This window comes from Haematobia irritans, chromosome 4, assembly GCF_050003625.1.
Source record: "Haematobia irritans isolate KBUSLIRL chromosome 4, ASM5000362v1, whole genome shotgun sequence".
NCBI classification, from domain to species: Eukaryota; Metazoa; Arthropoda; class Insecta; order Diptera; family Muscidae; genus Haematobia; species Haematobia irritans.
Window position 1 is genome coordinate 95,219,479 of NC_134400.1, and position 24,649 is coordinate 95,244,127.

General features: G+C 33.1%; 1 protein-coding gene across 1 annotated transcript in view; it reads left to right on the top strand.

The window, feature by feature from the left end:
- The window catches only part of Rh50 (Rhesus blood group-associated glycoprotein Rh50), a 174,652-nt gene extending 152,769 nt beyond the window's left edge, over nucleotides 1-21,883 (top strand). The window contains exons 6-8 of the mRNA XM_075304721.1: nucleotides 14,502-14,720; nucleotides 20,821-20,914; nucleotides 21,270-21,883. Coding sequence (XP_075160836.1) covers nucleotides 14,502-14,720; nucleotides 20,821-20,914; nucleotides 21,270-21,370 — 414 coding nt within the window. The 3' untranslated portion in view covers nucleotides 21,371-21,883. The remainder of the gene's footprint in view (nucleotides 1-14,501; nucleotides 14,721-20,820; nucleotides 20,915-21,269) is intronic.
- The last annotated feature ends 2,766 nt before the right edge of the window (nucleotides 21,884-24,649 follow it).

Here is a 24,649-nt window from a genome sequence, read left to right on the forward strand (position 1 = left end):
GCTAGGGGCATACCAACAAATTCTAGTTCCCCTGGAATATGTAAGGTAGTCCCTAGCCTTGCCAACTCATCCGCTTCGCAGTTCCCCGGTATGTTCCTATGGCCAGGCACCCATATTAGGTGAATATTGTACTACTCAGCCATTTCATTGAGAGATTTGCGGCAGTCGATGGCCGTTTTCGAGTTGAGGAACACAGAGTCCAAGGATTTTATTGCAGGTTGACTGTCTGAGTATATATTAATGCCCACATTTTTTGGAACATTACTTCTCAGCCAATTCGCCACCTCTCTTATTGCTAATATTTCAGCCTGAAAAACACTACAGTGATTAGGTAATCTTTTCGCTATTCGAAGTTCCAGATCTTTAGAATATACTCCGAACCCCACTTGTCCATCCAATTTGGAGCCATCAGTGTAGAAATCTATATATTCTTTATTCCCCGGGGTCTGTGTGCACCACGCCTCACTGTTGGGGATTAGAGTCTCAAACTTTTTGTCGAAAAGTGGACTCGCCAAAGTGTAATCCACTACGTTAAGCACATCTGGCATTATTTTGAGGACCGAACTGTGACCGTAACTTTTTCAGACCACAGCGATAGCTCGCGCAACCGCACAGCCGTTGTTGCAGCTGACTGTTTGGCCAAAATGTCTAAAGGCAATAGATGCAGCATGACATTAAGGGAATTTGTTCCTGTCTTGCTGAATGCGCCTGAGATACACAAACACACGCCATACGCTGAACTTTGTCTGTCTTTTAACCCTTAAATGCGCACTATATCTTTTATGATACAACCAGAATAAAACTGTTACGTCTTAAAATTTTGACCGAATTTTATAAAACCCAGTTTAATGCAATTAAAACATCATAACGCTATTCTTTAAAATATGTTTTTCTAGAAAGAAGAACTTTTTTGTAATCTGCAATCAAAATTTAAAATCAAATTTTGACAAAAAATTCAATGAAATTATAAATAGGAAGTTAAATCATAAATACCAAAAATGAAAATTATGTTCGGAATAAACTTTATAATGTAAAAATATCTCTACTAAAATCAAATTGTTTATTTGTAAATAAAACCTTAGTTAGTACAACTACTATTTTTAAAGAAAAAAAAACACATATATATTTTTTTTTAATGTGGTAAGCAGATGTTCTTCTTTTATCAGTTTGCATATACGAGTAATATATATTTTCGAAGGAATTTGTGATCTTGTGCATTTAAGGGTTAATTCAATTGCACAAAAGTGCAGGCTCCATGAATAAGTCCCCAAAATGAAAAGTTCCCAAAATTTGGGACTTATTTCATTATGAAATAAATCCCCAAAATATTTTATGAAATTATACCTCAAAAAAAATGAAATAAGTTCCCAAAACGCAAAATGAAATATATCCCCAATATTTTGGGGACTTTTTTCATAAAAGTAATAATAAATTTATGAATAAAATACATTATTTCTTCATTATAGTTCATAACAATTTCAACTTCTTTTTTTCAAGTTTTTTTTTCAAAAACTGAGCATACATATAGACATACACAAAAATTCATAAACATAACGTTTCCTGCCACTACTTTTATGAATTATTTTGAAATTTAAGAAAGAGAAATAACCCCCCAAAATCCATATTGGGGAATTATTTCATTATGACAAATTTGGGTGTTATTTCATTTGAAATAACTCCCCAAAAATTGTTATTTTTGTTCTCTGTAGAGTAAATTGGGGACATATTTCATTTTTTATTTTGGGGAGTTGCCAATTCAACTCCCTGTGCAAGGTGGAAATGGATTTCCGATGAAGGTGGGAATGGATTTCCGATGAAAAATTATGAGTGCTTGACTGGTCTGCTCTGTCCCTAATTTAAAAGTCATAAAATAACCTTTGGAATGTCATAAAACGAAAAATTGGTATTAAATTTTTGCAAAAGGCTTATGGTCTCTATTTGAACCTGAAACACAAGATATAATTGACCGTATAATCCTAACCAATGGCAAGAAGAAGCGCAGAAGTAATCAAATGGCATGGCTACATAAGCGTAGGAAGGCCTCTGGGGAGGGGGCTTAGACCCCCCCAGAAAAATTTTAGCCCCCCCCAGAATTTGAAAACCTATTTACGATTTTACATTTTTATAAAAATTAAACAAGTATATACTCGTACAACGCACAAAGTTCCACTAAAGACTTTCATGTACAATCGAATTACTTGGGTTGTGGTAGAAGTCTGATATTTATGAAATAAAGCTGTGGTTGAACTTATGATTTAGTTGAATAAAAAATAGTAATTGATATTAAAACTATTCTTTAATAAATTAATATCTTAATAATGCTGCAAAAAAGCGTCGCCAAAAAGAAGTGAAAATGTTCCTTTTGGGTCTGGAAGTGGTACAAAATTGGCGGAGAAGCGATGAATGTAATATGAACTTGTCATAGAACGAATGTCCACCGTTTCAACAACCGTTGCAATGAATTTGCATCACTTCTTAAGGTGTGATCCGAATTCAGTGCTTTGAATGTAAATTAAAAATTTTGTGATATTTTCCCAAATAAATAATTTGTATACTTTTTTATGATTTTTAATGCATTCTAACGCTTGTTTGAAACGTTTTTTCAAATATTATCGATTTTTCTATAATGGATTTAGAATTTTTGTGGCAAAATTTGAATAATTTGTACCAATTTATTTATTCTTACTCTTTTTTTTAACTATTTGAAAAAAGAAAACAAAAAATTACGCATTAAAATATAAAAAAAATTAAGTAAAAAAACTTCCTGTGTAGTTAAAATAGTTAACTTCTTGTGAAGACATTTTTGGAAGTGCTTTTAAAGTTGTGCCTTTAGAACAACTCCTAATTTTTTGCTGGGAAAAAGTGTGGAACTACCCTACGGGAAATGGATCAACCACAGAACTGGTACAGGACTAGTCCCTGGTGTGTATGGACCAGTCCCAGTTCTGATCAAAACGTATGGAAGGGACCGTCCACTTTAACATGGGTTTGTCATTGACGGAGTAAACTTACATTTTAGGACGCGTCTTGGACTCATCCCAAAGGACACGTCCTGGGACAATTTAGCAGGAGCAACCCATAAACAGGTCCTCAGGAACCAGTCTCGGACAAACTCTTAGAAATATCTTTCAATTTGGGCTCCTAATCGAACCCGAAATGAAAAAAAAAACTTTTGAAATATGTCGAACAAAAGGTTATTCTGATAATTTTATTGCACTAAATGTGAAAATTGCAACTAACTGGAGCACAGGTACCAGTTCTGTGATAGGTCCGTCAGTGGCAATTTGCACCAATTTCCCGTAGGGTACTTTTAGTTGCTTTATTATAAATTGATTGTCGAGTTATTTTGATATCTATTTTTTTATTCAATTTTATGAAATAAAACAGTAGTTGAACCTATAAGTTCAGTCTATAAAGTTTTAGCTAGGGGGGCTATAGCCCCCCCTAGGAAAATTGTCTAGCTACGCTAATGCATGGCTATAGTATCAACTATTAAAATTTATCGTTAAAAGTTGCAAAAACTGTAATTGTTTTTAAACATATGTGCCACTTAATATTAGTTGCAAATGTTTTGAACAGGTGCAAACTCTTATTTTTAAATAATTTTATAAATTATCAAAAGTTCCCTTATTCACTTAAATCTTTAAAATTGACATAATTAGCAACAACAACATGCATTAAAAGTTTGATTTTAATATTTTTATTTTCATTATTTCAATTACGGTTTATTTTCAACAGGGAATTTGGTTGCAAATGTTTCGAACAGCACAGTATGTATCGCCCAATTTTCAAAAATTTGGTCATAATACTCTTATTTATTGACCACTGTTACTCAAATTTCAAATTTTATTTAGATTTCCATATAGCTCTTACATAAATATATTGCTCCATTTTCTCAAATTTAGATACATTACCTATACTAATTGAGCGAGTTCTTCGAGTAATAATGGACTTAGTGGCATACTAACTCTGTAGTATAGATCCTAATATCAGATATGTATGTTCAGATTGTGATAAAACTCCCATAAACATGTAGCATAATGTTCTTGAAGATGGAAATGCGGTTTATCTCCAAAATCTATACCAATTAGAGGAGTGCACGTGACACGAAATTGTAGTGACTCACGAAAATTGTCGTGACTCACGGGTGAATCGTGAGTCACAGTGATGGAAACGGCGTGAGTGTGCGTGAGCGTGATTAACAAAACAAATGTCGTGCGTGAGCGTGAGTCACGAAAATAATTTCTTCGTGAGTGTGCGTGAGTAACGAATTTCGGAAAAATACGCTTACGAAAATAATCCCGCCCAGGAACATAAAACGCTTACGAGTTAAATTTATTTACAATTTTAGTGACACCTGAGATGTTAATAGTTAAATAACGCTCTCGGTTTTAATCATGCTCATGTTTTCAAACATATCCCTAAGGTAAATTACTCATAAAATTATTCGTGAGTCACGACATATTTCGTGATTCACGATATTTTTCGCGAGTCACGGTATTTTTCGTGAGTCACGACATTTTCGTGCGTGAGTACAAATTTTCTTTTCGTGAGTGTGCGTGAGCGTGAGTCCTACTAACAATATCGTGCGTGAGTAAGATTTTTCTGTCGTGAGTGTGAGTAAAATATTACTCACGTGCACACCTCTAATACCAATGATACCCCACAAATGCTAATTCAGTAGAGGCGGTTTAGGGTATGATATATTGTTTTTATTTCTAATTAATTCTGTTATTAATACTATAATTTAGGTGATAGAAGCAATTTCAATAAAAAAAATTAATTGGATCAATTAATTTCATGATTAGGTTAAAGTGGCAGTCCGATTTGATTCAGGCTCACTTAGACTACTCAGTCCGTTGTGATAATTTCGTAATTGAATAAGATAAATTTTTTCGGTGTATATTATAAATCGGATGCAATAAATTCATGATTGAATCGAGAAAACATGTGTGTGTGTGTATAATGCAAATCTATACCAAAATTCATGGAGTGGCAGACGTAAACGTAGTGAACCTGTTCCGTTGAACTTTTTTTTGTATACTGCCCTGTTAAAATGGCAATCATTTAAAGAGAGTTGAGTGAGGGAAAAGCAATTAAAAGTTCCATACAATACTCTTGATAATAACAATATTTGGAAAATCTATTCCACATTTCATATCAATCGACAATAATGGCATGAAAATTTCATTAATGAAATTAGTTATCTTTTTTATTGTGTACTCAGATGAAATGGAATAAAATTACAAAACACAATGAATGTAATTTTAGTTATTTTGATATTCAGTTAATTTTTATATAAAATTTATGTTAATGATACAACATACGAAATTTCTAATTAAAATATTAATTTAAACATGTACATAAAATTGACTTTTTACTTATGGTGATTTCGTTTGGAAACAAAAATGTTGTTTCAACTCGGACAAGATTTTATGGATTTACCACAATGTTGCCGAAACCCCCTGTGAAGACTACACAGTTTGCGTTTGAAAATATACAAAAATGTGCAAAACTAACACAAAGCCAAAAAAAAAAACAAAGAAAATTCGGGAAAGTATTTCGATTGTTATTAATTTAAAAACGCATTTACATTTTACACGCACAGAAAAAACTTGTTTGGACATGGTTGCCGCATCCATTTAATGCTCATCTAGAGTATGTAAAATATATGTTGGCAATAAGCATTTAATTGGTTCCCAGATGCCGCAAATATGTCCTATTGTTTAAATTATAGAATTTGAGACCATTACATGGTCGGGAAAATCATGTACCTGACCATTCAATTTTTTTTACTTTTTTGCAGGGAAAAAAGTATTTTTATAGGTTACGTATAGACATGTCTAGAACCATTATATGGTCATAAGGACCATGTATTTACATTGTTTTCGTGACCATTTAATGTTTAATTTTTTTGCAACGAAAAGAATTTTATAAAAACATTAACAGGTACACACGATTTTCATTTTGCGCGTCAGTCGTGTGTTGATTGTTTCTTGGAATGGACGGAGAATACGGAATTACTGTGTTTTGTGTTTATTTATTTATATACAAAATACAAAAAAGGAAAGTGTAATTGAAAAAATGTATCTGGTTTTTGTTCTGCATTTTGGTATATGGTATAGTTTGTTTTTATTTGTAGTTACATGATGTCTGCGTTGATACATGTGATGGGCACAAGTAAATATTGAATGATTTCTTATTATTGAAAATCAAACAAAATAGAATGTGTAAAAATATATGATGTTTACTTGCACGACATTATAAATACAAATAAACAATGATTTAATTTATAAATAAATAAAAACCAATAAATAAAATTAATTTTGTGTTTTCTTTTCTCAAGTTGCGTCCTTTTTTCGACGACGAAAAAAGTTTTTTCATAAAGATCAAAACATTTTCTTTTAACTGGAAGAAAACCATTTTTGACAAATACCATAACATTTTAGATCGTGGCCATTTTCTTTTGGTTCAAACAAAATTATTTGTATCAATATAATAAGATTTTAGACGAGGACAATTTTATTTTTCCTTAGAACCATGTTCACTGGTCGCCGCAAAAATAGCTCCTATCATATTATTTTGCTCTTCGAATATGATTGTGACAATCATGTTTCTTCTTTTTCTTTCTCACGATTTTTACAAAGGAAGAAGCATTGTTGTTTGGCTTCTATTTAGATAAATCTTGAATTTCTCAATTAAAGTTGCAACAAAAATCTAAAGTCTGTAGTGTTTTAACCCCAATAATTGAATGTGCACGAGAAGTCAAATCGGGTAATTTTACTTTTATGGCCTGTTCCTGTATATCGAACGAAAGCTTTCTTTCGTATTTCAAACTAAAGAAAATTGATTTTTGTTCCTCTGTTTCGAAAGGCAAGTCACTTCATACTTTGTTGTTGAGTTATAAACGAACATACAATAAGTATCTAGAAAAAAGTAAAAACATTGTTAACATTTGAATGAATTCTCAGGCCAAAAATTTTAAAATAGTTATTTTTAATAATCAATGTATTCTCATACAAACGAAACGAACTTTCAATAATAGAAAAACCCAAATTCATTCGAATTCAAGTGACTGCCTTTCTTTCGAATGGGGTTTAGTTCGATATATAGGAACAGGGCATTAGTTTCAGTCACTTTATTTGTGCCCTCTATGCTCTCAAGAATTCAAATCTGGAGATTAGGCTATACGGAAGCTGTACCAATAATAGCGCATCTATTTGAGGTCGCAACAAAACATTACGTTACAATTTTCAGGCCGATCTGATGAAAATCGCTGCTTCTATGCCCTCAAAGGCTATATCAAATACATACACCGACAAAAAAGCTGTGTTGAGCCCAAGGTTAGGTTAGGTTATGGGGCAGCCCGATGTATCAGGCTCACTTAGACTATTCAGTCCATTGTGATACCACAGTGGTGAACTTCTCTCTTATCACTGAGTGCTGCCCGATTCCATGTTAAGCTCAATGACAAGGGACCTCCTTTTTATAGCCGAGTCCGAACGGCGTTCCACATTCCAGTGAAACCACTTAGAGAAGCATTGAAACCCTCAGAAATGTCACCAGCATTACTGAGGTGGGATAATCCACCGCTGAAAACTTTTTGGTGTTCGGTTGTAGCAGGAATCGAACCCACGACCTTGTGTATGCAAGGCGGGCATGCTAACCATTGCACCACGGTGGCTCCCAAAGATAAAAAACGAATGCGTGTTTTGCTTAGCATAGAAATATGTCTCTCCTTTGTAAATTTTTTCCTTGTCGAAAAGTCGATAAACTTTTCAATGAAGTGAAAATCGTCTATAAATTTGTTGACTACAAATCTTTGAAGCGTTCAAAAATAGGAGACGCGTTTCAAAACTTTATTTTAAAGGCGTTTTTACTTGAAACGTAGCATAATTTCTACTTAAAGTCTAGTCGGAATTGGGAAATTTATGTTGCCGTTGTGCAGTTTTTGAAGTTTGGCACATGAAGAAAAAAGTAAATAAAAAAACTTATAAATTAAATTATTTCCTCATATCAAGTACGCAAAATTCAAATTTAAAAGAGAATTGCATTAAGATTACTTCAATTCTCCGCTTTCTTTAGCTCGGATTCAATACCGAAATCAGTAGTGTGAAGATAAAATCTTTGCAACCGGACAAAATTTTTTCCAGTACAGGCACGTGATGTCAGGATCCCCTATATGAACCGTTCAAAAACTAAACCAGCTTATATCGAAATTTAATCTGTCTTTTTTATACACGCAAAAAAATAATTCTTTCCTCCCAAACGAAATTTTAGACAAACAAAGTTCGTTTCTCATTTGCTTTTCGCTGTAAGGAAGTGTATTTGGAAGAAAAGTATATACTTTTTGTGATAAACGTTTATTCTTTTCCAGGATTTCATAAAGACAAACTCAAAAAAAAAAAAACATTGTTTTCTTGCTAATTGCATTTTCCCTCACATCTTTCTCACATCCACGAGGCTTTTTAGTTCTTAACACCTTTTCCTGTAATACCAACAATGTAGAAGAAATTATGCGATATTATGAATTTTTAAAATTTTTTTACCTTTCGCCTGGACGGAGAATCGAACCGCGGACCATGCACTTTGTAAGCCAACACACTAACCACTGAGCTATGTACCTGTTATGGTCATCAATAGATAAATATCCATATAAGTTATATTTATATAGCATAGCTTGCGGCGCCCACGAATCAAATAAACAAAGTTTATTTAACAGAAACAAACATTTAGTTTGGCACCGTGGAGCAGTGGTTGCTACGTCCGACTTGCATGCCAAGGGCCGTGGGTTCGATCCCTGCTTCTACCAAAGTTTTTTTTTTTTTTTTTGTACATATATTCCAGATATGTTCGGAAGATTCCGAAAAAATGTTCATTATTACATTGTAGTATATTAAATTTTGAACTGTAAAATGTGTCTTATTAAAGACTAAAAGTCAGAAAGGAACAGTGTTTGATATAAACGAAATGGACTGCGTTGTTGTTTCAAAAATAACTTTTTTTATTGAAAAAATAAAAAATTTGTAACAAACGAATTTTTTTGGTGATAAAAGTTTAAAATTTTCGAAGCAATTCAAAAAACTCTAACAAAAGAAAAACGTTTTCGGTACACGTGTTCCAAACGTTTTTTTTCTTTGCGTGTACCCTCCACCATGGGATGGGGGTATATTAACTTTGTCACTCCGTTTGTAACACATCGCAATATTGCTCTAAGACCCCATAAAGTATATAAATTCTGGGTCGTGGTGAAATTCTGAGTCGATCTGAGCATGTCCGTCCGTCCGTCCGTCCGTCCGTCTGTTGAAATCACGCTAACTTCCGAACGAAACATAAAGTATATATAACAGGTTGGCTGATAAGTCCCCGGTCTAACAAAGAAAAACACATTTTTTTGTCAAAATTCGTTTTTATTATTCAACATAGTTCCCTTCAAGAGCGATACAACGATTATAACGACCTTCCAATTTTTTGATACCATATTGGTAGTACTCCTTCGGTTTTGCCTCAAAATAGGCCTCAGTTTCGGCGATCACCTCTTCACTGCAGCCAAATTTTTTCCCTGACCTTTTGAGGTCTGAGAAGAAGCAAAAGTCACTGGGGCCAGATCTGGAGAATACGGTGGGTGGGGAAGCAATTCGAAGCCCAATTCATGAATTTTTGAATTGGCTTGTGGCACGGTGCGTTGTCTCACACAAAAAAAAATTTTTTCTGATTCAATCACGAAATTAATTGATCCAATTAATTTTTTAATTGAAATGTCTTCAATCACAAAAATGATAGTATCAATCACAGTTTTAATTGGGCATAGAAAAAATCTTGATTAAAAAATTAATTGATGTCATTACCAAATTTCAATTAATTTTTTAATTGATTCAATTAAAAATTTAATTGATGTTGATTGCAAAACTCAATTAATTTATTAATTAAAAAAAGGTAACTATTTTCAATTACCTTTTGAATTGGCTTAGAATTTTTATTTGGATTAACAATTGATTGTTTGAAAAAAAAATTAATTAAAAATTTAAAAAAATGTTAATCACTTTTTTAACTGACTTAGTCTTCCGAATTTGATTAAAAGTTTATTGTATCAATTAACTTTTTAATTAAAAATTTTAAAATTTTGAATCATTGACTTAATTAACTTAACGTTTCTATCTTGATTAAAAAGTTAATTGTACCAATTAATTTATTAATTGAAAAAAATTTCAACTTCAATTAACTTTTTAATTGGAAATATTTTGGTGATATTTTTTTCTGTGCTTGGTGGAACAACACTTTTTTCTTCTTCATATGGGGCCGTTTTGCCACGATTTCGACCTTCAAACGCTTCAATAATGCCATATAATACACGCAAAGAAAAAAACGTTTGGAAAACGTGTACCGAAAACGATTTTCTTTTGTTAGAGATTTTTGAATTGCTTGGAAAATTTTAAACATTTATCACCCAAGAAATTCGTTTGTTACAAAATTTTTATTTTTTCAATAAAAAAGAAACAACAACACAGTCCATTTCGTTTATATCAAGACATTTTTACAGTTCAAAATTTAATATTGTCCAATGTAATGTTGAACATTTTTTCGGAATCTTTCGAACATATCAGGAATATATGTAAAAAAAAAAGCAAAAAAACTTTGGTCGAAGCAAGGATCGAACCCACGACCCTTGACATGCAAGTCGGACGTAGCAACCACTGCTTCACGGTGCCAAACTAAATGTTTGTTTCTGTTAAATAAACTTTGTTTATTCGGTTCGTGGGCGCCGCAAGCTATGCTATATAAATATAACTTAAATTGATATTTATCTATTGATGACCATAGCAGGTACATAGCTCAGTGGTTAGTGTGTTGGCTTACAAAGTGCATGGTCCGCGGTTCGATTCTCCGTCCAGGCGAAAGGTAAACAAAAATTTTAAAATTTATAAAATCGTATAATTTCTTCTACATTGTTGGTATTACAGGAAAAGGTGATAAAAACTAAAAAACCTCGTGGATGTGAGAAAGATGTGAGGGAAAATGCAATTAGCAAGAAAACAATTTTTTTTTTGAGTTAGTCTTTATGAAATTGTTTTTACATCCTGGAAAAGAATAAACGTTTATCACAAAAAAGTATATACTTTTCTTCCAAATAAACTTCCTTACAGCGAAGAGCAAATAAGAAACGAACTTTGTTTGTCTAAAATTTCGTTTGGGAGGAAAGAATTATTTTTTTGCGTGTAGTCACTGTTGATGGTTTTTCTCTTCTCAAGATAATCGATAAAAATTATTCCATGCGCATCCCAAAAAACAGAGGCCATTACTTTGCCAGCGGACTTTTGAGTCTTTCCACGTTTCGGAGACGGTTCACCGGCCGCTGTCCACTCAGCCGACTGTTGATTGGACTCAGGAGTGTAGTTATGGAGCCATGTTTCATCCATTGTCACATATCGACGGAAAAACTCGGGTGTATTACGAGTTAACAGCTGCAAACACCGCTCAGAATCATCAACACGTTGTTTTTGGTAAAATGTGAGCTCGCACGACACCCTTTTTGCACAGAGCTTCCGCATATCCAAATATTGATGAATGATATGACCAACACGTTGCATTGATATCTTTAAGGCCTCTGCTATCTCGATCAACTTCATTATACGGTCATTCAAAATCATTTTGTGGATTTTTTTGATGTTTTCGTCGGTAACAACCTCTTTCGGGCGTCCAATGCGTTCACCGTCCTCCGTGCTCATTTCACCACGCTTGAATTTTGCATACCAATCAATTATTGTTGATTTCCCTGGGGCAGAGTCCGGAAACTCATTATCAAGCCAAGTTTTTGCTTCCAACGTATTTTTTCCCTTCAGAAAACAGTATTTTATCAAAACACGAAATTCCCTTTTTCCATTTTTCACAATAACAAACGTTGCTTCACAAAAGACGCTCTATATCACAAACTAATTGACTTAAAGACGTCATATTTTGACACGAATCATTCGAAGGTTGGTACTATATAAAAATAATATGCATTTAATACTAGCGACGCCTTCTGGGACTTATCAGCCAACCTGTTATTCTGGGTCGTGGTGAAATTCTGAGTCGATCTAAGCATTTGCGTCCGTCCGCCATATCAGTTCACTTTTATGTATAGCCCCCATATAAACGGACCCCCAGATTAGGCTTGCGGAGTATATTTCATTCGATCCGGCTGAAATTTGGTACATGGTGTAAGTATATGATCTCAAACAACCATATAAAACTTGGTTCATATCGGTCAATAATTATATATAGCCCCCATATAAACCGATCCCCAGATTTGGTTTGCGGATCCTCTAAGAGAAGCAAATTTCATCCGATCCGGCTGAAATTTGGTACATGGTATTAATATTTGGTCTCTAATAACCATGCACAAATTGGTCCATATCGGTCCATAATTACATATAGCCCCCATATAAACCGATCCCCAGATTTGACCTCCGGAGCCTCTTGCAGGAACAAAATTCATCCGATCCGGTTGAAATTTGGTACGTGGTGTTAGTATATGATCTCTAACAACCATGCAAGAATTGGTCCATATCGGTCCATAATTATATATAGCCCCCATATAAATCGATCCCAAGATTTGTCCTCCGGAGCCTCTTGGAGGAGTAAAATTCATCCTATCCGGTTGAAATTTGGAACGTGGTGTTAGAATGTGGTCTCTAACAAACACGTAAGAATTGGTCCATATCGGTCCATAATTATATATAGCCCCTATATAAACCGTTCCCCAGATTTGATGTCCGGAGCCTCTTGGAGGAGCAAAATTCATCCGATCCGGTTGAAATTTGCAACGTGGTGTTAGTATAAGGCTGCTAATAACCATGCCAAAATTTGCCCATATCGGTCTATAGTTGTATATAGCCGATCCCCAATCACACAAAAATTGGTCCATATCGGTTCATAAACATGGTTACCACTCGACCCAAAAATAATCTACCAAAATTTTATTTTTATAAAAAATTTTGTCAAAATGTTATTTCTATAGAAAATTTTGTCAAGATTTTATTTCTATAGAAAATTTTGTTAAAATTTTATTTCTATAGAAATTTTTTTTCCAAATTTTACTTCTATAGAAAATGTTGTCAAAATTTTATTTTGTCAAAATTTTATTCTGTAGAAACTTTAAACTTAATCATATTCGTATTTAATCGGCCGTTTTTAGTTTAATATATACCACGTATGGACTATGTGGTATATATTACGGTGTTAGGAAGTTTTAAGATATCTTGTCATCGTCAAGTGTTACCGCAACCCAAGTAATTCCATTGTGGATGACAGTCTTCAGTAGAAGTTTCTACGCAATCCATGGTGAAGGGTACATAAGCTTCGGCCTGGCCGAACTTATGGCCGTATATACTTGTTTTAACTCACATAGGTTACATATGTATGGACAAACTTATATTAGTAGTTGATAATAGGTCTGTTTTCGTTTGAGCTATACGGACCATCCTTGCACTGGTGTTCTATCCCAAGTCAAGTGTTACCGCAACCCAAGTAATTCCATTGTGGATGACAGTCTTCAGTAGAAGTTTCTACGCAATCCATGGTGAAGGGTACATAAGCTTCGGCCTGGCCGAACTTATGGCCGTATATACTTGTTTTAACTCACATAGGTTACATATGTATGGACAAACTTATATTAGTAGTTGATAATAGGTCTGTTTTCGTTTGAGCTATACGGACCATCCTTGCACTGGTGTTCTATCCCGAATATCTCATCAGTGCAAATCGCGTTGTTGTTGACAAATTGTATTTTGATAAAGTGACGTTTCCTCGGTTCATAACAATTTATTACTATTTAAATTTAAATAAATATTTATTACTATTTGAGCACTTCATGCAATAAAAATGTAAGATTTCATTTTTAATCTGTGTTTGTTTTAAAACAGCTGATGCCAGTGTTGCACATTTTTTGACTGTATCTGGATAAACGAGTACTTTGTTTTCATTTAGTCCGTCAAGGCTTAGATATCCAGTACTATAAGAAAACAAACCTAACCGTCGACAACTGTTACCACAACGCAAGTAATTCGATTATTTGGTACACAAGCCATGGTGGTGGGTAGAAGAGGTAGAAGTGTACTTGTAAGAATTTGCGTTCACGCATATTCTCGAAATGTAAGGTAATATTCACTCACGAACAACGAAAATTCTCGGAACACGGCAATTCTCTTGATTCACGGAAATTCTCGTTATTCTTATGATTCAACAATGCTCGTGACCACGACAAATGTCATGGCTCGCTGACGCATGAACGGAACCACATAGCAAAAATCAAAAATAAACTTTTGTATCAATTATATCGTGATCTTGCATTTTATATGGATGTTATAAAGTTAACAAATATTCTTGTACTTGCTCTGTTTTATCATTTTTAAGTTGTTATTATTATTAGTTTTAAGTTAAATTGTATAAAAAAGCAATTTCTAATCTATTAACATGTTTTTGATCTTTTCTTCTCTCTCTCCCGATTTTCTGGTCTGTAGCCATTCTTAACAGAAAAATTACGATTGCACGACACCTGCGGCGTACACAATCTCCATGGTATGCCAGCCATAATCTCAGCTATTGCCTCGGCTGTTTTTGCAGCGATGGTAAATAGGGAACAATACAAATCCGATTTGGCCACTATCTTTCCGGCAATGTTAAATCAAACGGAAATCGAAGCAAGCAATACAACTGAAATCAATGACCATATAATGGGGGTAAGTACGAGAGTTTGGGGGGTAAACAAAAACGGTAGAAGTGTTGATAGCACCAAAAAAATATTTTCTAGCAAACAAATATCCAACAACATGTACAAATAAAAAAAGCATGAAAGAACTAACTCACACTATGTGTGGATTGGATTTGGGATATACATAGACACCATTCTATTTATAGAGTGGTGTCTATATATATAAAAGGGCGGTTAGAGCAAGATGTGGATAAACGAAATTTTCTCATAATTGCCTATTTATTTTTGCTGGTCAAAACTTCGGCCGGGCCGAATCATAAATACCAACTACATAAGAACAAATTTCTTTAACCCTTTCGATCCTAAAGTTACCTGTGGGCAACTTTTTGTATTTTGAGACTAACTGTCAGCGTTGTTTTTGTTCATAAAACTGTAACTGTATCGAATGCCAAAAGTCTTCTCTTTGAATGAAAAAACAGCTAATTTGGTTGTCATTTGGGCAATTGTGGTAGTAAAATTACATATTTTTGGACATGGGACCTAGAGAAAAAAAGGTTTGAAAAACAATGACATTAAACAAATTTTGAACTTCGATTGGGATGTCCCAGTGACGTGGAATGAGCCAATGATGTGAAATACATATCTGCAGCGCTGAGGAGGAATTTGAATGGAATCATAAAAAGGGAAGAAGCCATAGATATCAGCCTTCTTGGCGACATACTGGTGGATTAGCACGAACATTGGCGCTTTACTAAACTTTTGTTTTTTTAGACCCCCAGTTAAACTGGCATGTGTTCAGAACAAAAAAAATATTTTCGTGAATCACGCATGATTCACGCGAAGCCGCGAATGAAATTTTAACTAAATCTCGTGAAAGTGCATGAACGGGACTAAACAAAAATTTGTCGTTCGTGAGCACATCTAAGTATATATTTACTGTAATAATAACAAAAAATATAAAAAAAAATCCAATAAAAAGTAATACGTCTATAATTACAAAACATACCATTTTATAGACACAATTGCCCAAACGAATGGGCGTGGCGACCCGAAATTTTGGCTACACGCTTCTTAAATGAGTTAAACATGATTAAGAGTATAAAAAAAAGTTTAGCGATATTTTTGTAATAATTCGGGGTCGAAAGGGTTAAATTAATGAATTTTAATTAAAAGAAAATTTATAATCTTTGCTTCAAACATTTTTGTTTATTAAATTTAGGATACAAATTTTGGAAATTTGCGTCCGTCCATTAAAGACGTATGTCTTTGAACTAAGGCAAATTTTTCTTAAAGTAAAGAAACACATTTTCAATTTAAAGAAATCGTCCTTAAAGTAACTGAAATATTGAATCTTTACATTTACGATAAAAACGCTTCAAATATAGGCAAAGACTTATTTTGAGGATTTTGCATCTTTGTTTTAAAGTTTTTTGGGGTTAAGAAAACATATTTCACTTTGAAGTATAATTTGGATTTTTAAACTGGCATTTGTTTGTACGTGAATAGCTTTGTTAAGGTCCCGAGAAAAGGGGATGAAAATTCGATAAATGAGATCTGTATTCTAATTTTAATTTTAATGGTCCTAGATTTAAAGCCAGATAGGTCGCTAAAATGTCTTTATTTTAAAGAAGTCGCATCTTTTTTTGAGTGTTAGAATGCATTAAAAATTATAAAAAAATATCACAAAATTTTTTAATTCACATTCAAAATACTGAACTCGGATCACACCTTAAGAAGTGATGCAAACATTGTGGACTTCCGTCCTACACACCAAAAAATTTCACGAAAATTTTTCCAATTAAAATTTTAATTGAGCTTTAAAAAATATTCAATTAAAAATTTACTTGATTCAACAAATTTTTTTAATTGAAACAAAAATCAATCACAAAAATAATAGTATCAATTAATTTTTTAATTGGATCAATTAACTTTTTAATTGACTTTCAATTAATTTTTTAATTGATACTATCATTTCTGTGATTGAAGACATTTCAATTAAAAATCAATTGGATCAATTAATTTCGTGATTGAATCAAAAAAATTTTTTTTTTTTTTGTGTGTATGACAAGTCCATATTAAAGTCATAGCTTCTGCGCCAAGTTTACACCACTTCCAGAAGATGTTCCCTACTTTTTTGGTGACGCCTTTTTTACTGGGAAATTGAGTGTGGTTCCCCGATACAAAAAAATTTAAAAAATGTGTATTTATTATGAACATTGCTAGTTTTACATCTCTCATGCGCAACTTCAAGCTATTCTAGGTTTGCTTGGTTCAAATTATCCTTCATACACACAAAAAATTTTTTTCTGATTCAATCACGAAATTAATTGATCCAATTAATTTTTTAATTGAAATGCCTTCAATCACAGAAATGATAGTATCAATTAAAAAATTAATTGAAGGTCAATTAAAAAATTAATTGACCCAATTAAAAAATTAATTGATACTATTAATTTTTGTGATTGATTTTTGTTTCAATTAAAAAATTTGTTGATTCAATTAAATTTTTAATTGAATATTTTTTAAAACTCAATTAAAATTTTAATTGGAAAAAATTTCGTGAAATTTTTTTCTGTGTAGGTTTCGTTGCTTCAGCGAATGACTAGCTAAAGATTTGAAAAATTTCAATTAGTATGGCAAATTAAAACTCGGATATAAGTAGAAACTATACTTTGTTTCAAGTAAAAACAAGTATATACGGCCGTACACACAAAAAAAATTTTTTCTGATTCAATCACGAAATTAATTGATCCAATTAATTTTTTAATTGAAATGTCTTCAATCACGAAAATGATAGTATCAATCACAGTTTTAATTGGGCATAGAAAAAAATCTTGATTAAAAAATTAATTGATGTCATTACCAAATTTCAATTAATTTTTTAATTGATTCAATTAAAAATTTAATTGATGTTGATTGCAAAACTCAATTAATTTATTAATTAAAAAAAGGTAACTATTTTCAATTACCTTTTGAATTGGCTTAGAATTTTTATTTGGATTAACAATTGATTGTTTGAAAAAAAAAATTAATTAAAAATTTAAAAAAATGTTAATCACTTTTTTAACTGACTTAGTCTTCCGAATTTGATTAAAAGTTTATTGTATCAATTAACTTTTTAATTAAAAATTTTAAAATTTTGAATCATTGACTTAATTAACTTAACGTTTCTATCTTGATTAAAAAGTTAATTGTACCAATTAATTTATTAATTGAAAAAAATTTTAACTTCAATTAACTATTTAATTGGAAATATTTTGGTGATATTTTTTTCTGTGTAAGTTCGGCCAGGCCGAAGCTTATGTACCCTCCACCATGGATTTCGTAGAAACTTCTACTGAAGACTGTCATCTACAATTTACTCGGGTTGCGGTAACACTTGCCGATGGCAAGGTATCTTAAAACTTCCTAACATTTTCTATAGAAGTAAAATTTGGAAAAAAATTTCTATAGAAATAAAATTTGGAAAAAAATTTTCTATAGAAATAAATTTTGACAAAATTTTCTATAGAAATAAAATTTTGACAAAATTTTCTATAGAAATAATATTTTGACAATATTTTCTATAAAAATAAAATTTTGGTAGATTATTTTTAGCTCGAGTGGCAACCATGATTATGAACCGATATGGACCAATTTTTGTGTGATTGGGGATCGGCTATATACAACTATAGACCGATATGGACCAATTTTGGCATGGTTATTAGCGGCCTTATACTAACACCACGTTGCAAATTTCAACCGGATCGGATGAATTTTGCTCCTCGAAGAGGCTCCGGAGATCAAATCTTGGGAACGGTTTATATGGGGGCTATATATACCCAGCGAAAAAAGTGTCGTTTTGGATCCGGAAGTGGTGCAAAATTGACGCAGAAGCGATGAATTTAACATGGGCTTGTCATAGGATGGAAGTACTCCATTTCAACAGCCGTTGCACTGAATTTGCATCACTTCTTTAGGTGTGATCCGAATTCAATATTTTGGATGTAAATTAAAAAAATCTGTGATATTTTGTAAAATAAATAATTTTTATAATTTTTTATAATTTTTAATGGATTCTAACGCCTGTCGGAAACGTTTGACCTCAAATATTTTCAAAAATTCACAATTTTTTCAGATCGGATTTAGCATTTTTTTCAACAAACTTTAAATGATTTGTATCATTTTATGAATTCTTACTCTATTTTTAACATATTTGAAACAAAAAAAGTTAAAATTACCCATTAAAAGTATGAAAAAACCAAGTTATAAAAAATTGAATTAAAAGAATTTCATGGGTAGTTAAAATAAAGAACATCATTGGGAGTACATCTTCTGGAAGTGCTTTTAAAGTTGTGCCTTTGGAAGAACTTCCAAATTTTTTTGCTGGGTAGTTATGGACCAATTCTTGCGTCTTTGTTATAGACAACATTCTAACACCACGTTCCAAATTTCAACCGGATCGGATCAATTTTGCTCCTTCAAGAGGGAGCCTCTTAGAGGAGCAAAATTGATACGATCAAAGACAAATCTGGGGATCGATTTATATGGGGTCTATATATAATTATAGACCGATATGGACCAATTCTTGCATGGTTGTTAGAGACCATATACTAACACCATGTACCAAATTTCAACCGGATCGGATGAATTTTGCTCCTCTAAGAGGCTCCGGAGGTCAAATCTGGGGACCAATTTTGGCATGGTTGTTAGAGACAATATACTAACACCACGTACCAAATTTCAACCGGATCGGATGAATTTTGCTCCTCTAAGAAGCTGCGGAGGTCAAATCTGGGGATCGTTTTATATGGGGGCTATATAATTATGGACCGATATGGACCAATTTTTGCATGGTTGTTAGAGACCATATACTAATACCATGTACCAAATTTCAGCCGGATCGGATGAAATTTGCTTCTCTTAGAGGATCCGCAAACCAAATATGGAGATCGGTTTATATGGGGGCTATATATAATTATGGACCGATATGGACCAATTTTTGCATGGTTGTTAGAGACCATATACTTACACCATGTACCAAATTTCAGCCGGATCGGATGAAATATGCTACTCTTATAGGCTCCGCAAGCCAAATCTGGGGGTCCGTTTATATGGGGGCTATACGTAAAAGTAAACCGATATGGCCCATTTGCAATACCGTCTGAGCTACATCAATAACAACTACTTGTGCCAAGTTTGAAGTCGATAGCTTGTTTCGTTCGGAAGTTAGCGTGATTTCAACAGACGGACGGACGAACGGACGGACATGTTTAGATCGACTCAGAATTTCACCACGACCCAGAATATATATACTTTATGGGGTCTTAGAGCAATATTTCAATGTGTTACAAACGGAATGTCAAAGTTAATATAGCCCCCATCCTATGGTGGAGGGTATAAAAAAAAAACTTTAAAATAAAGTGTTGAAAATTGTTTAAACACTTTTTTGCTTTGTAGTCAAGATACAACAAGTCACAAATTTAAAGGTTATTTGACCTTAGTCTAACAAGGTTAGGTTAGGTTAGGTGGCAGCCCGATGTATCAGGCTCACTTAGACTATTCAGTCCATTGTGATACCACATTGGTGAACTTCTCTCTTATCACTGAGTGCTGCCCGATTCCATGTTAAGCTCTATGACAAGGGTCCTCCTTTTTATAGCCGAGTCCGAACGACGTTCCACATTGCAGTGAAACCACTTAGAGAAGCTTTGAAACCCTCAGAAATGTCACCAGCATTACTGAGGTGGGATAATCCACCGCTGAAAAACTTTTTGGTATTCGGTCGAAGTAGGAATCGAACCCACGACCTTGTATATGCAAGGCGGGCATGCTAACCATTTCACCACGGTGGCTCCCTAGTATAACAAAGTCTATTGAATAGTTTATCTACTTTTGGACAAGAAAAAAAAAACATCAATTAAAAATTAAACTATTCAATAAAGTGGTTTTGTGCTTGTAGTTAGGTGATTAGACTTAAAATTGGGTATTTTAACATGAAAGAAAATTTTGTTAGTTGTAATGTTGTTATTTACTTGTTTAAGTTTAATTTAAGCTACTTTAACTCCGATACAGCGCTCTCACTTTTTTACCCGCCTGAGACAATGTATTTTGTTTTCACATCTCTTTTATATATGTTTTCTTTTTAGGGCTATGAACGCAGTGCCAGCACCCAAGCTGGTTATCAACTATTCGGTATAGCCATGACCCTATTGGTTGCCATAGTTGGTGGTATATTAGCAGGTGGGTAAACCATATACTAAGAGTCCAGGCCTATTTTGTTTGGACAAAGCCACAAACATTGAATAAAATAACTGATCCTCTTTCATCTTTTCCTCATTTCATTTCTGCAAACGCTTCTTTGACTTTACCAACTTTATATATATCTACCTGGGTTCCGGTTATTGTAACGTCATTTTTCCCACTTCCATGGGGCCAATAACCAAACAAACTTTGTTAACTTCATCTTCCGGCCGCTATCCTTGTGGTTGGGATTTTGCCTATGCGAATGTTTGCTGACTCATAACCTGTGTTGCTATATATCTACACCTGATTCTCTTATGGACTACTTGGCCATGTGGTGCATATATTTACACAGGTTTGGTGCTCAAATACACAAGCTTCCGTAAACTCCAAAAGGAGGAACAACATCAGGATGAACTCTATTGGGAAGTTCCTGAGGAGCGCAAGGATGAATAGTAAAGTGAAGATAAGAGAATTTTATATTACAACAACAAAAACAATACCACAACACTATTACAGAAAAGCAAATATAATAACACCGAAGTAGCCAACATTACACCAATGCCAAAACATTACAGCTGAATAAACATTTACAACTAGCTGCCACATCTCCAATCCGCCAACAATCCCACCAGCACACAAGAGCAATTGATGTCATCTAATGCAGGGCATGGATACTATGCTCATGTTTTAAGGTTTATATCATTTTCAGTTCACGGTTACTTTTAATTCAATTTAAAAAATAAAAAAAAAACAACCAAGATTTAATATAACTAATTAAGGTTTCATTGATATTTGCATTTCACTTTTAAATTTTCATGATTGTGAAACATGAGCAAAGTATCCACCTTAAGCTCATGCGATCAACTTATATTTATACTTGATGTCGATTGTGAGCGACGATATTATTTATGAGAATATTTACTTAATCGACTTTTTTAAAATAAATATATATATTATTTTTGAAAATCATTTTGTACACAGATATTTACCTACAAGTAATAGGTGGCACATGTATAATTAAAATAAGTATATACGGCCTTAAGTTCGGCCGGGCCACATGCTACGACGTAGAGAGTTACTTGAAAATGGATAGAATTCCAGGGGGACTTGATGACACGCTTCCCGAAGTTAGATTTAAACCATCTACGTATGGAAACTACACCAGATTCTGGATTCTTAATAAGACGTACTTCAACTTCCTATAGAAATAAAATTTTGATAAAATTTTCTACAGAAATAACATATTGACAAAATTTTCTATAGAAATAAAGTTTTGACAAAATTTTCTATCGAAATAAAATTTTGGCAAAATTTTCTATTGAAATAAAATGGTGACAAAATTTTCTATCAAAATGAAATTTTGACAAAATTTTCTATAGAAATGAAATTTTGACACAATTTTCTATAGAAATAAAGTTTTGACAAAATTTTCTATAGAAATAAAATTTTGACAAAAGTTTCTATAGAAAAAAAAAATTTTTGACAAATTTTTCTATAGAATAAAGTTGTTATAACATTTTCTATAGAAATAAAATTTTGACAAAATTTTCTATAGAAATAAAGTTGTTATAACATTTTCTATAGAAATAAAATTTCGACGAAATTTTCTAGAGAAATAAAATTTTGACGAAATTTGCTATGGATTTTCTATAGAACTAAAATTTTGACAAAATTTTCTATAGGAGTACAATTTTAAGAAAATTTTCTATAGAAATAAAATTTTGACAAAATTTTCTATAGAAATAAAATTTTGACAAAATTTTCTATTGCAATAAAATTTTGACAAAATTTTCTATAGAAATAAATTTAAACTTTCTACGTAGGGGAACTACACCAGATTCTGGATTTACAATAACAACTTTTGTTTCGAGTTTTGGAGGAATCTTAAAGAAAATCCCATTAAATAACGCCTTTCATAGGATTTGAAATTTATATTCTATAAATTTTTACCCGCATTACTCGAATGAGCACGATTTTTATACCCTTCACCACTACTGTGGTACAGGGTATAATAAGTTTGTGCATTTGTATGTAACGCCAAGAAGGAAAAGTCTTGTTTAGTATACCGATCGTCTTAGAATTAAATTCTGAGTCGATTTAGCGATGTCCGTCTGTCTGTCTGTCTGTCTGTTGATGTATTTTTGTGTGCAAAGTACAGCTCGCAGTTTTAGTCCGATTGTCCTAAAATTTGGTATAGGGTCCTGTTTCGGCTCAAAGACGATCCCTATTGATTTTGGAAAAAATCGGTTCAGATTTAGATATAGCTGCCATATATATTTTTCACCGATCTGGTCATAATTGGCGTGTATATCAACCGATCTTCCTCAAATTCCGTACATCCGAATATTTTATGAGTCTCGAAAAACTTGCAAAATATCAGCCAAATCGGTTCAGATTTAGATATAGCTCCCATATATAGCTTTCGCCCGATTTACACTCATATGACCACAGAGGCCAATTTTGTGCTCCGATTTAGTTGAAATTTTGTACAGGGAGTAGAATTAGCATTGTAGCTATGCGTGCCAAATGTGGTTGAAATCGGTTCAGATTTAGATATAGCTCCCATATATAGCTTTCGCCCGATTTACACTCATATGACCATAGAGGCCAATTTTTAACTCCGATTTAGTTGAAATTTTGCACAAGGGGTTGAATTAGCATTGTTGCTATGCGTGCCAAATTTGGTTGAAATCGGTTTAGATTTAGATATAGCTCCCATATATATGTTTTTCTGATTTCGACAAAAATGGTCAAAATACCAACATTTTCCATGTAAAATCGCCACTGTTTAGTCGAAAAGTTGTAAAAATTACTCTATTTTTCCTTAACTTCTAATGCATATATATCGAGCGATAAATCATAAATAAAATTTTGCGAAGTTTTCTTAAAATTGCTCCAGATTTAAATGTTTCCCATATTTATACCCTTCACCACTACTGTGGTACAGGGTATAATAAGTTTGTGCATTTGTATGTAACGCCAAGAAGGAAAAGTCTGAGACCCATCGTTTAGTATACCAATCGTCTTAGAATTAAATTCTGAGTCGATTTAGCGATGTCCGTCTGTCTGTCTGTCTGTCCGTCTGTCTGTCTGTCTGTCTGTCTGTTGATGTATTTTTGTGTGCAAAGTACAGCTCGCAGTTTTAGTCCGATTGTCCTAAAATTTGGTATAGGGTCCTGTTTCGGCTCAAAGACGATCCCTATTGATTTTGGAAAAAATCGGTTCAGATTTAGATATAGCTGCCATATATATTTTTCACCGATCTGGTCATAATTGGCGTGTATATCAACCGATCTTCCTCAAATTCCGTACATCCGAATATTTTATGAGTCTCGAAAAAACTTGCAAAATATGAGCCAAATCGGTTCAGATTTAGATATAGCTCCCATATATAGCTTTCGCCCGATTTACACTCATATGACCACAGAGGCCAATTTTGTGCTCCGATTTAGTTGAAATTTTGCACAGGGAGTAGAATTAGCATTGTAGCTATGCGTGCCAAATGTGGTTGAAATCGGTTCAGATTTAGATATAGCTCCCATATATAGCTTTCGCCCGATTTACACTCATATGACCATAGAGGCCAATTTTTAACTCCGATTTAGTTGAAATTTTGCACAAGGGGTTGAATTAGCATTGTTGCTATGCGTGCCAAATTTGGTTGAAATTGGTTCAGATTTAGATATAGCTCCCATATATATGTTTTTCTGATTTCGACAAAAATGGTCAAAG